The 14,551-nt window shown below is 45.1% G+C and overlaps 1 protein-coding gene across 1 annotated transcript in view; it reads left to right on the forward strand.

Annotated features, from left to right (window-relative positions):
* LOC126092881 (cadherin-89D) overlaps window positions 1–14,551 on the forward strand; it is a 407,126-nt gene that overhangs the window by 374,904 nt on the left and 17,671 nt on the right. Inside the window, exons 23-26 of the mRNA XM_049908645.1 lie at window positions 2,036–2,257; window positions 10,734–10,822; window positions 14,048–14,131; window positions 14,245–14,313. Of these exons, the coding sequence (XP_049764602.1) occupies window positions 2,036–2,257; window positions 10,734–10,822; window positions 14,048–14,131; window positions 14,245–14,313 (464 nt within the window). The remainder of the gene's footprint in view (window positions 1–2,035; window positions 2,258–10,733; window positions 10,823–14,047; window positions 14,132–14,244; window positions 14,314–14,551) is intronic.

Consider the following 14,551-nt stretch of genomic DNA (forward strand, 5'->3'; position numbering starts at 1 on the left):
TTCATTACGTTTATGAGTGTGTGTTGGCTTGGAGACAGGGCGGGATGGCTCTAGCCAATCACAGCGATCGTTCCAAGAAGGACACGTGGAGAGACTGTATGGAAGTGTGGGAGGAGCATCAGTACTGGACGGGACACAGAGAGTGCAGGACGCGAAGGCGCGACGGGCGGTCGCAGAAAAGACCTGGAGAGTGGGGCAGTTTGCGCGTGGTCGCGGGAGACAGAAATATTTCGTAGTGCCGACTTCTGCAGTGAAGACGTAGGATGCGTTTAGAAGTGAATATCTCGCAAGCTATGTTGTTGTTCATAACTAATTACTTGAAGTAGGAATCTTGGTTCAAATGGCTCTGAGCACTATGGGACTTAACATCTATGGTCATCAGTCCCCTAGAACTTAGAACTACTTAAACCTAACTAACCTAAGGACAGCACACAACACCCAGCCATCACGAGGCAGAGAAAATCCCTGACCCCGCCGGGAATCGAACCCGGGAACCCCGGCGTGGGAAGCGAGAACGCTACCGCACGACCACGAGATGCGGCCGAAGTAGGAATCTATTTTTTCCCTGTTGTTCAACTTATATTTTATTTAATTGCTGGACCATCGACACCAATAATTGTTTGCAGTAATAAACGGCATTCATAAAGGTACTTGTGTTATCATAATCATCATTTAAAGTCGTTAAAAATAGTACCTGCAGATTTTATTTAATTTCCATATATCGTTTATAAATGTTACATTTAAAATTCGCAATTGCCGAGTGATAGGAATCTTCGACCATTCGATTCATGTGTATATTCATATTGTATACTGTAGACTCAGCTGTATTTGGCTTGTAATGCGGGAACTATGTATTCCAGCCCCTAGACAACGAAACCAGCCAAAATGTTTAATATTTCAACTCTGATTCTGAGGGTACGTAGTTGAGGGCCACACCATCACATTATATTATTTTGAAAGCCCGCAACATTATGTGGCACGATGTCCCCCAGGAGGACAACCAACAAATCTATCAGTCAAAGTTAAGCCGAATAACTGCTTGCATAAAGGCCAGAGTTCGGTCAACGCATTATAGGCTTGCTTAGTTCGTGAAGCTCTTTCCATGAATATGTCATGCCGTCTTTATTTTTCCTTACATGTGCACCACATTTACCGATTTATATTCCGTTCGGATAATTCCTTCGTGGTGCGTAGTTTTTTTTTTTTTTATAGTGTAAGCACTCTGTCTTCAGGCCACGAGGGGCCCATCGGGACCATCCGACCGCCGTGTCATCCTCAGTTGAGGATGCGGATAGGAGTGCGTGTGGTCAACACACCGCTCTCCCGGTCGTTATGATGGTTTTCTTTGACCGGAGCCGTTACTATTCGGTCGAGTAGCTCCTCAGTTGGCATCACGAGGCTGAGTGCACCCCGAACAATGGCAACAGCGCATGGCGGCTGGATGGTCACCCATCCAAGTGCCGGCCACGCCCGACAGCGCTTAACTTCGGTGATCTCATGGGAACTGGTGTATCCACTGCGGCAAGGCCGTTGCGTTTTTGTTTTAGTGTAATAAGTAGAAAAGTCCTCATCGCATAAAAACACTTCCATTCATAAGTGTGCGCAGATTTCCACCAGATGTGGGTCTTTTTCAGAACGTACTCCAATAATGGCTTATGGAGGCGATAGCACAGAGCAGGAACTGTGGATACCATCCACTGATGTCGAGCAGTCAACCTAAAAGTGATATTATGCTATTAAGACTCTTCTATGTAAAATTTTGTTACTTTTCTTTGTGATGGTCACTGTGCTCAATATGTTTACACGTATAAACTCATCATTTTGTTAAAGATAATATACTTTTATAAGATAGTATACTATTATGAGAGTACTACACTTTTCTTACAGGGATCATTTTTTCTGATTGTTACAATTTTCTCCTTTTACGGAGACAGAGGATTTTCTCCTCGGGGTGTGACAGCCAGCATTCCTGTACGATTACTCACGTGTGTAGTGCAGAGCGCGGTGGTGAGGTGTGTGCGCGCGGCTTGTGCAGGCGGAGGACCCGGACGAGGGCGCCAACGGCGAGGTGCGCTACTCGCTGCTGGGCGGCGCCGGCTCAGGCCCGCAGGCGCGCTTCGCGGTGGACGCCGCCAGCGGCCGCGTGCGCGCCCTCTCCTCCTTCCGCAGGGACGCCGGCCGTGTCTTCGGCTTCGACGTCAAGGCCACCGACCGCCGCGGCGCCGACGACGGCCGCTCCACCATCGCCAACGTGCTCGTGAGTGTCGCTGCCGTCGCCCCACCGCCGCACATCCCTTTGCTCACTGCGTGTGCGGAAAGCATTTCGGCTGATACCTCTAGCAGGATCTCTCTTACTACGCTACTGGCCATTAAAATTGCTACACCGAGAAGAAATCAGATGATAAACGGGTATTCGTTGGACAAATATACACTCCTGGAAATGGAAAAAAAGAACACATTGACACCGGTGTGTCAGACCCACCATACTTGCTCCGGACACTGCGAGAGGGCTGTACAAGCAATGATCACACGCACGGCACAGCGGACACACCAGGAACCGCGGTGTTGGCCGTCGAATGGCGCTAGCTGCGCAGCATTTGTGCACCGCCGCCGTCAGTGTCAGCCAGTTTGCCGTGGCATACGGAGCTCCATCGCAGTCTTTAACACTGGTAGCATGCCGCGACACCGTGGACGTGAACCGTATGTGCAGTTGACGGACTTTGAGCGAGGGCGTATAGTGGGCATGCGGGAGGCCGGGTGGACGTACCGCCGAATTGCTCAACACGTGGGGCGTGAGGTCTCCACAGTACATCGATGTTGTCGCCAGTGGTCGGCGGAAGGTGCACGTGCCCGTCGACCTGGGACCGGACCGCAGCGACGCACGGATGCACGCCAAGACCGTAGGTTCCTACGCAGTGCCGTAGGGGACCGCACCGCCACTTCCCAGCAAATTAGGGACACTGTTGCTCCTGGGGTATCGGCGAGGACCATTCGCAACCGTCTCCATGAAGCTGGGCTACGGTCCCGCACACCGTTAGGCCGTCTTCCGCTCACGCCCCAACATCGTGCAGCCCGCCTCCAGTGGTGTCGCGACAGGCGTGAATGGAGGGACGAATGGAGACGTGTCGTCTTCAGCGATGAGAGTCGCTTCTGCCTTGGTGCCAATGATGGTCGTATGCGTGTTTGGCGCCGTGCAGGTGAGCGCCACAATCAGGACTGCATACGACCGAGGCACACAGGGCCAACACCCGGCATCATGGTGTGGGGAGCGATCTCCTACACTGGCCGTACACCACTGGTGATCGTCGAGGGGACACTGAATAGTGCACGGTACATCCAAACCGTCATCGAACCCATCGTTCTACCATTCCTAGACCGGCAAGGGAACTTGCTGTTCCAACAGGACAATGCACGTCCGCATGTATCCCGTGCCACCCAACGTGCTCTAGAAGGTGTAAGTAAACTACCCTGGCCAGCAAGATCTCCGGATCTGTCCCCCATTGAGCATGTTTGGGACTGGATGAAGCGTCGTCTCACGCGGTCTGCACGTCCAGCACGAACGCTGGTCCAACTGAGGCGCCAGGTGGAAATGGCATGGCAAGCCGTTCCACAGGACTACATCCAGCATCTCTACGATCGTCTCCATGGGAGAATAGCAGCCTGCATTGCTGCGAAAGGTGGATATACACTGTATTAGTGCCGACATTGTGCATGCTCTGTTGCCTGTGTCTATGTGCCTGTGGTTCTGTCAGTGTGATCATGTGATGTATCTGACCCCAGGAATGTGTCAATAAAGTTTCCCCTTCCTGGGACAATGAATTCACGGTGTTCTTATTTCAGTTTCCAGGAGTGTATTATACTAGAACTGATATGTAATTACTTTTTCACGCAATTTGGTTGCATAGATCCTGAGAAATCAGTACCCAGAACAACCACATCTGGCCGTAATAACGGCCTTGATACGCCTGGGCATTGAGTCAAACAGAGCTTGGATAGCGTGTGCAGGTACAGTTGCCCATGCAGCTTCAACACGATACCACAGTTCATCAAGAGTAGTGACGTGTATTGCGACGAGGCACTTGCTCGGCCACCATTGACCAGACGTTTTTATTTGGTGAGAGATCTGGAGAATGTGCTGGCCAGAGCAATAGTCGAACATTTTCTGTATTCAGAAACGCCCGCACAGGACCTGCAACATGCTGTGAGCATTATCCTGCTGAAATATAGGGTTTCGCAGGGATCGAATGAAGCGTAGGGCCACGGGTCGTAACACATCTGAAATATAACGTCCACTGTTCAAAGTGCCGTCAATGCCAACAAGAGGTGACTGAGACGTGTAACCAATGGCACCCCGTGCCATAACGCCGGGTGATACGCCAGTATGGCGATGACGAATACGCGCTTCCAATGTGCGTTCACCACGATGTCGCCATACTCGGATGCGACCATCATGATGTTGTAAACAGAACCTGGATTCATCCCAAAAAATGACGTTTTGCCATTCGTGCACCCTGTTCGTCGTTGGGTACACCATCTCAGGCGCTCCTGACTGTGATGCAGCGTCGAGGGTAACCGCAGCCATGGTCTCCGAGCTGATAGTCCATGCTGCTGCAAATGTCGTCGAACTGTTCGTGCAGATGATTGTTGTCTTCCAAACGTCCCCATCTGTTGACTCAGGGATCGAGACGTGTCTGCCCTATCCGTTACAGCCAAATGGATAAGATGCCTGTCATATCGACTGCTAGTGATACGAGACCGTTGGGATCCAGTAATGCGTTCCGTAATACCCTCCTGAACCCACCGGTTCCATATTCTGCTAACAGTCATTGGATGTCGACCAAAGCGAGGAGTAATGTCGTGATACGATAAACCGCAATCGCTGTAGGCTACAATCCGACCTTTTTCAAAGACGGAAACGGGATGGTACGCATTTCTCCTCCTTACACGAGGCATCGCAACAATGTTTCAACTGCTGTTTGTGTATGATAAATCGGTTGGAAACTTTCCTCATGTCAGCACGTTGTAGGTGTCGCCACCGGCGCCAACCTTGTGTGAATCCTCTGAAAAGCTAATCACTTGCATATGAAAGCATCTTCTTCCAGTTGCTTAAATTTCTCGTCTGTAGCACGTCATCTTCGTGGTGTAGTAATTTCGATGGCGAGTAGTGTTTGAACGAGTTCTTAGCTTGTCAAATTAGGCGAATCGCGCTATGTGGAAACGGGCGTAAAGGGCAAAGTAAACAACGTATTCTTGTGATTGTGGTAGAAAGTTACCTAGAGTGTGTGACATTTCTCCCAATACCTGCACACAATTTTTTTTCACCAGTTAGATGCCCACAGTCATAAAATAATTTTAAAAAAATTAATTTTTGGGGGTTCTTCGGAACAGTAGTGGGACTTGGTATTTTCAAGGTTATTTTCCACTCTCTGACGGGATTGGGGTTTAACGCCCAGGCGACGACGTCATCAGGGAATGGGGACGGTAACAGGTTGTATCCTTTGAAAGAAACCTTTCCAGCAATTACGGTAAGCGATTTTGACAAATCTCACAAAACCTATATCTGCACGGCCCGACGGTGATTCGAACTCCCTTTCTCCTGGAAACGAGTCCATCGTATTACCACTACCCTGACTCGCTCGGCATCACTCTTCAAGTTCCAACTACTAACCATCGTATTTGCAACTGCAGAGATCTACCATCAAGTTACGCAACACTCATTACAAAATCTTAATTGTTACTGGTCAATAATGGCTATAGAATGCCGGAAAGTACCATGGATACAATGTTACGCACTGTCTAACACCGATTTATAAGTCAAGTGAAATGAAAATGAGACATGTGAAAAAAAATAACTAAACGGTTTATTACCTCAAAAGTAATCGCGATAAGTGTTAATCCATTCATTCTAGCGCTAGATAACACGGTTAATACTGTCATCGTAAAATGTGTGTAGTTGCCGAGGGAACCATGATGCATCTCTTAGTCCGAAACAAATCGACGGCCAGGAATGTTTTCAAGGCTTCAGAAATTTGAAATTCGCATGGGGAGATATCGAGACTGTACGGAGGAGGTGTAAGGGCTTTCCAGCGAAACTTAAGGAGTGTAATCGATACAAGCTTGCAAACATGTGGACGGGCACTTTGTTGTCAGAGTGTTTCCTCTACATTGCAGAAGTTTCGCTTGGAAGTCCTTACACATCCTCCATACGGTCCTGATCTCTCCCCACACAACTTTCATAGCTGTGGAGCCCTGAGAAAAGGTACTGGTGATCGTCGATTTGCTTCGGACGAAGAGGTGCGCGCCTTGTTACACTAATGGTTTCGTAAGCAACCGCAGACTTTCTTCCATTAAAACATTGACCGCCTTGTCTCACAGAGGGAAAAATGTAGGCTATTAACTGTTGTCGTTGTGGTGGTCTTCACTCAAGAGACTTGTTTGATGCTCTCCATGCTGTTCTATCCTATGCCGCCTTCCTCATTTCCGTATAACTACTACAACCTACAGTCATCTGAATCTGTTTACTGTATTCATCTCTTGGTCTCCCTCTACGATTTTTAACCCACAAACTTCCCTTCAGTACTAAATTTGTCGTTTCAGAGTGTGTCCTATCAGCCGATCCCTTCCTTTGGTCAAGTTGAGCCGTAAATTTCTTGACTTCCCAGCTCTATTCAGTACCTCCTCACTAGTTACGTGATCTACCTCTCTAATCTCCAAGATTCTTCATTGGAAAATGGAAGTGAGCGTTTGGCGCCATTGGCCGGGAGGTCCTTTGCGGGGCAGGTCTGGACGCCTTGGTGCAGGTCTTATTACATTCCACACCTCATTGGGCGACCTGCGCGACGGATGGGGATGAAATGATGATGAAGACAGCACAACACCCACTCCATGAGCGGAGAAAATTCTAGACCCAGCCGGGAATCGAACCCGGGCCTGTAGGACGGCAATCCTTCGCGCTGACCACTCAGCTATCGGGGCGGACACATTCTTTTGAAACACAACATTTCTAAAGCTTCTATTCTATTCTTGTCTAAACTATTTATCGTCCATATTTCACTTTCATACATGGCTGCACTCCATACAAATACTTTCAGAAAGGACTTCCTGACACTTCAATCTATATTCAAGTTAACAAATTTCTCTTCTTCAGAAACGCATTTCTTGCCATTGCCAGCTTTCGTTTTACATCCTCTCTACTTCGGCCATCATGAGTTATTTTGCTACTCAAATAGGAAAACTTTACTACCACCTTAAGCGTCTAGTTTCCTACGTTGATACCCTTAGTATCACCTGATTTACTTCGACTACATTTCATTTTCCTTGTTTTGCTTTTCCTGAATTTCATCTTCAAATTTGTCTTTGGTTTCCTTTACTGCTTGTTCAATGTACAGACTGAATAACATCGGGGATAGGCTACAACCCTGTTTCTCTTCCTCCTCAAACACTGCTTCCCTTTCATTCCACTCTCCTCTTACAACTGCCGTCTGGTTTCTGTTCAAGTTGTAAATAACCTTTCGCGTCCTGTATTGTTACCCCTGCAACCTTCATAATTTCAAAAAGAGTATTTCAATCAACATTGTCAAAACCATTCTCTAAGTCTGCATATTCTGTAATCATAGGTTTGCCTTTCCTTTAGGTCCGCAGCTCGTGGTCTAGCTTTGCTGCTTCTGGATCACGGTGTCCTAAGTTCGATTCCCTGCCGCGTCGGGGATTTTCTCCACCCGGGAACTGGATGTTTGTATTGTCCTTATCATTCGGGAAAAGTGATTATCAAAGAAAGGGAAATTTGTACGGGCCTCATAACCACGCAGTTGAGCGCCCCACAAACCAAATAACATCATCATTACCTTTCCTTAACCTTTCTTCGAAGATACGTCGTAGGATTATTGTTTTGCATGTTCCTACAATTCCCCGGAATTCTATCTTCCCGGAGGTCGGATTCTACCAGTTTTCCCATTATTCTGTAAAGAGTTCGTATTAGTATTTTGAAACCGTGGCTTATTAAACTGATAGTTCGATAATTTTCACATTTGTCACCAGCTGTTTTCTTTCGATTGAAATTATAATATTCTTCTTGAAGCCTGAGGGTATTTCCCCTGCCTCAGGCATCTTGTGCACCAGATGGGTCTCCCAAGGCCATCAGTAGTTCTGACGGAGTATCGTCCACTCCCGGGGTCTTGTTCCGACTTAGGTCTTTCGGAGTTCTGTCAGATTGTACTCGCAGGATCATATCTTCCATTTAGTCTTCATCTACGTCCAACTTCTCTTTCTACAATACTGCCTTCAAGTTTGACTCCCTTACATAGACCCTCTATACACGCCTTCCACCTTTCAGCTTTCTCTTCCTTGCTTAGAAATGGTTTTCCATTAGAGCTCTTGATGTTAATTCAACCGCTTCTGTCTTCTCCAAAGACTGCTTTAATCTTCCTATAGGCGGTATCTGTTTTTCCGCCAGCGAAACATGTTTTTAAACCCTTACATTTTCCCTCTAGCCATTCCTGCTTAGCCATTTTGCACTTCCTGTCAATCTCATTTTTTAAACGTTGGTAGTCTGTTTCATATACTGCATTTTTATATTTTCTCCTTTCATCCATTAAACTCCATATCTTTTGTGTTATCCAAGGATTTCTATCAGTCCTTCGCTTTTTACCTATTTCATCCTCTGTTGCCTTGACTATTTCACCTCTTAAAACTACCCATTCGTCTGCTACCGTATTCATTTCCCCTGCTTTAATCCACCGTTGCCTAATGCTCCACCTGAAACTCTCAGCTGCCTCTGGTTCTTTCAGCTTATCTAGGTCCCATCTCCTTAATTTCCTACTGTTTTCCAATTATTCAGTTTTAATCTACATTTCATAACCAATAAATTTCGGTCAGAGCCCACAACTGCCCCTGAAAATGTCTCACAGTTTAAAATCTGGTTCCTAAGTGACGTACCATTATATAATGAATCTGAAACCTTCCAGTGTCTCCAGGGCTCTTCAGCATATATTAAATTCTTTTATGTTTCTTAGACCAAGTGTTAGTGATGACTAAATTAATTTCTGTGCAAAATTCTACCGGGCGGCTTCCTCTTTCATTCCTTTCCCCGAATCCATATTCATGTACCATTTTCTTCTCTTTCTTTTCCTACTATCGAATGCCAGTCGCCCATCACAATTAAATATTTGTCTCCTTTGTGTATCTGAATAATTTCTTTTATCTCGTCATATATTTCTTCAGTCTCTTCATCATCAAGTGGGCCTGTTGGCATATAAACGTGTACTAGTGAGGTAGGAATGGGCTTCGTGTCTATCTTGGCTATGATAAGGCGATCACTATGCTGTTCATAGTAGATTACCCGCATTGCTATTTTCTTACGCGTTATTAAAGCCACTCCTGAGTTATCCCTATCTGATTTTGTATTTATAACTCGGTATTCATACGACCAGCCACCGAACTTCACTAACTCCCACTATATCTAACTTCAACCTATCCAGTTCCCCTTTTTAAATTTTCTAACGTATATGCCCGATTAAGGGATCTAACATTCCACTCTCCCTTTCGTAGAAATCCAGTTTTGTTTCTCCTGATAATGACGTCCTCCTACTAGTCCCCGCCCGGAGATCCGAATGGGGGACTATTTTACCTCCGGAATATTTTACCCAAGATAACGCCATCATCATTTAACCGTACAGTAAAGCTACATGCCCTCGGGAAAATTAAGCATCCCCACCAACGCTAAGGTCCATGGTTAATGGCGATTTTTTCTGAAATAATAAAGAGTTTACTTACTTTTTTCCATCTATCACATTTGCATTTGACTTCTCATTATAAGTATAGCAGAGCTCTACATGTTTATTGTGCGTCACAAGGAGATTTGTTGGACAGGTTGTGGGTAATTGGAACTCGGCGACTACTGGTTAACTGTTCATGTGAGAGTTATTTGTAATGGTTTAGTTACTATCTACTACAGCAATATCTTCATATCGACTACAATATTACTTGTAGGACTCCTTGCATTCCAGGCCTTCCTGCTCTTTTGCCATCAATTCTTACGCCTTTCATTAACCTTGACGAGTGATGTTACACATTGATGAACATTCGGGTTTTTCAGTGAGGCGATATCTGTGCGCTTACGTTTCGTGATACATGTTACTGTCCAAGATCGCAACATTCTTGGTGACCAGCAAGTCCGGGAAGGATAGCACTTTATCTTTCTTTACTTTCACAGCAAACTGAATGCTATAGAAAAACTGAATGCTGACAAGTAGCTGGAGATTGAGTAGATGATTTGAACGTAGCCAATAAGAGTATAAATAGAGGGTAATCGGCACCCTTGTTTAACAAAGCTATTCCATGGCTGTCTCACATCAAGTTACTTCATGTGCAACGGCAACTTCCACTAACAACTAAGGAGCTACGAACAATATTTTTTCGGGGGGGAGGGGGGCAAGTCATAAAGCAGGAACTTTTCTGGATTCGGTCATGGCGAGGAACCGCTTGTTAACTTCCTGAAACATATCAACAATAACCTATGCCAGTTCACAGTGATATTTAACTGTATTCTCCTGTTTTTACTTTTTTTTAAATTTTAAATGTCATTATTTTTATTACATTGAATTTCATTGTTACTTGTATCACTGAGTCATAAAACGATTGTTGATGCCTGATTTCAAGTCGTGTGAGAGAAAGTTTGACAGTAAAGAAAACATGCAAATTCTATTGTTTTAGAGCCGTTTATCGATTTGTTTCAGGTATACGTCTTGGAAGATGACAAGCAAGTAATCATGGTCGTCGCTACGAAGCCCACAATGGTGGAGAAGAACGTTGAGAACATCACCACGTAAGTTCCAATAAGCGCGAAGAACTAATTTTCCATTTCATGTACGCAGACAAAATATCGGCTACAGTGCTAAAGGCGTTATCTGTGAAAGCTTACGCGTTAGGTACGCGACGGGGCCGAGAACAATGCTGTGAATTCCCCACTTTAACATGAGGTGAGACTGAGAGAACTTAAGTGGAATGGAGCGCAGCGTATGATAATACGATACAACTGCTAATACTTGCCGATTTCATCCGAGACATAACTAAAATATTGGTAGCAACGTGCTATACGTGAACGATTATAGTACTTGTGTTAAGGGTACGGAAAAAAATATTGTTTTCCGATCCCATCTGCTTTACACACATTATAGCAAATGATAAGATCTGATTTGATATGAAATACTGCATCACTGTGTATTCAGTTTGATATGGTGAACATATTTATCACGGTGGCAACTGCACGGAGCAGGGGAGCGGTAAGTTTTGGGCTCTATTAGAGTAAGATATTAATACAATAATGGGTTTTATTTTGCAGGGGTCTCCACAAAGGAAGTTTGGTACAATATAAAAAAAAATATTGCATTTAATTTGATGCAGTTCAAACAAAGCACTCTGACCCAGATATCAATTAAAATTAAATAAAGAAATATGTTAAAGATCTTGACCATTAAGGTTGCAACTTAAGCTAAACCACTTCAATTATCAAAGTAGTTTAAAACCAATATAAGGGTAATCACAGCCTTCAACACTTCATTACTAGGGAGATTGATAAGCAAGAAGGTTTGAAGAGAAATAACAACTCTTTATCAGGTCCTCTTTACCAAGGGCACCCAAACAACACACCCAATAAGCTGGGCTCCGTACAGGTGTGTCAGCGCCTTACGAGCTACGAATACCACTAGTGCCAACGAACTACTTGACTAAAACGTACAGAACAGAAGGTTACATAAGTGCCACACACTTGAGTACAAAAGAAATGTAACCACTCAGTGTGCCAAGAAGTTAAGCTGTGCTTGGCAGTACTTAATACTCATGAGTTATAAATACCATCAGTTTATGTAATATCAGATGCTTAATAGGCTTATCTTAATAAAACTCTGGAAACTAACCTGAATACCAGCTGGTTTCACCACAAGAAAAGCTACATAAAACTATCTTCAACAGAAATAAATCTAATATCGCCAAAGTGCAGCCAAGGACAGTACAATGAAAACGGGTCTCCAAAAAAACAAGACGAGCTGGCTCAGATTAACAAATGAAGGCTGACCAGATCTAACACAATCTTGCTGCTCGGATAAGATGGCCGAAAATCACCTGTAACCAAGATTAAGCCTTGTCTGGAAGAAATCGTCAATGCAAGCGACGCAACACGCTGCTGGACGAGACTGCTCGGTAACACCTTTCGTCATGCTGCAACACATCCGGATAAACATACGGTGCACAACCCGTCCACTTCGGTGCGTGGCGTCTGTGCCCTCTTCCACACCAGCTGCGCTTTGCGACATTAAATCCTCCCTTCTCCTGTTCACGCACCTCCAATGAAGCCCTGGCAGCCGACCGCTTTGACCGAGCGGTTCTGGGCGCTTCAGTCCGGAACCACGCTGCTGATACGCTCGCAGGTTCGAATCCTGTCTCGGGCATGGATGTGTGTGATGTCCTTAGGTTAGTTAGGTTTAAGTAGTTCTAAGTCTAGGGGACTGATGACCTCATAGTGCTCAGAGCCATTTGAACCAAGTCCTGGCAAAAACCACAACGCCACGGTGCAGCGACGCTGTCTCTGTCCGCTTTCATCAGGCGTCGATTTGAGGCAGTGTGCGGCTCAGTTGAATGTTACTGATTGGGGTTGGCTGGGAGAAGAGACCAAACAGCTAGATCATGGGCCTCATTGGATTAGCGAAGGACGGGGAAGGAAGTCGGCCGTGCCCTTTCAACGGAACCATCCCGGCATTTGCCTCGAGCGATTTAGGGAAATCACGGAAAACCTAAATCAGGATGGCCGAACACGGGATTGAACCGTCGTCCTCCCGAATGCGAGTCCAGTGTGCTAAACACTGAATGTTACTGAATCGTAATACAAGAGAAGGCAATGAGAGCGCAACTACGACTGTTATTTTTTTCTTCCGTTCGGTGGCGCTGTAAAATAATGTACACATAAAGTAACAGATTTTGGCAAGATCGAGCTGAATGTCTAATGCACAGTCGATGAAGTAAAAGACACAGAGTGTGGCATGAATTAGAGACAGAGATAGAGAGAGAGAAAGAGAGAGAGAGAGAGAGAAAGCTATTGTAAGAAGGAAAGATTAGTCTACCTAAGTTGTTATAATTATTTCAATAGTCGTAAGTATAATCATTGCTTTTACTGCTTACTCTAATTTTAACTATGAAATGGCAAACATTTTATTACTAGGCAGACTCAGTTTGTTTGTAATGAAATACTATGGTACTGAGGTATAAGATTACTTAATTTACCCAGACTTCTCATATGCTCATTTTTATCATTTATTTTATACTTGTGTATCTTGGGATTTAGGCCTGTGTATCACACAAACCACTACATTTTACACTGTAGACATACATGCCATTGATGTGCAAAAAGTATCTCTAAATTGTACAAAGCCTGGTAACATTATAGCTTAATGCTTCCGTTTATAACAAAGATAGGTTAGTCGAATAAAATGACTCATTGGGTCTCAAAGAATGAACTGCCGTCGTTTATTTTGAATGCAGGTAAATGTCCAACTTCTGAGGTGTTACGAAACACGCGTTTCCGTGGCAGAGTGATCACATCATGGCAGAACTTGGAATAGCATGACAGAAATTGAAAGAAACCTCTAAGAACTGAATTTAGCGTAAGAGCAGCTGACGGCGAAAGCTGTATTCCATGTCAGATAGATGGGACAGAGGCTATTGGGAATTATCGCATGTAGTGTAGTCTCAGGTAACGTGATAAGAACCTCTTTTCTGTAAAGCAGGTTTCTCCGAAGCCTTTCTCTTCTATAGCGGTACTGGAGAGCAAGAAGGAGCCACCCACACCGCGTCGGGGTAACGAAGAACGACGCGAGAGTAACCGTAGCATTAGCATCCAATAGTACCTGTTAGTATCCGTTCGCATGTAGAGACTTTCGAATTGCCTTCTAGTGCTTTCAAATTGTTGATTTCAGGAAACAGACGTGAGTGTTGTTGTTGTTGTTGTTTTTATGACGGTGCTCAGTGCGGAGGTTTACTGTTGTTGTGTTGTGCACAGGGCGCTGTACAACGCGACGGGGCTCGACGTGCGAGTGCGCAAGCTGGAGCCGCACATGGGCCGGGACAGCGAGACCGTCTCAGGGTGCGTAGTGCGGCGCTGTGTCCCAGTGGCGACTGCTGGCGCACAATTGTGTTTTTTCTCCTACATTAGAGTGTGCGCATGCAATGTACACGTAATCTTTCTTCTGTTAGCAGGACTGATTTGTACTTGTACGCAGTCGACCCCCATATGAACGCCGTCATTGATATGGACACATTACAAAAGTAAGTAATTTGTTTGTAATCGTCTCTTAAAGAAACACCGAAGTTAGATGCGCAAAAGAAATATGTACCAACGCAAAGAATGGCAAGTGACGTTGTCCTTGTAGCTGACAGCAAGAAAACTGTTGTCCAGCTGTAGATAGCTCTATGAAACTTAAATGCACTCCTGGAAATGGAAAAAAGAACACATTGACACCGGTGTGTCAGACCCACCATACTTGCTCCGGACACTGCGAGAGGG

The sequence above is a fragment of the Schistocerca cancellata genome, chromosome 1 (assembly GCF_023864275.1).
Source record: "Schistocerca cancellata isolate TAMUIC-IGC-003103 chromosome 1, iqSchCanc2.1, whole genome shotgun sequence".
NCBI lineage: Eukaryota > Metazoa > Arthropoda > Insecta > Orthoptera > Acrididae > Schistocerca > Schistocerca cancellata.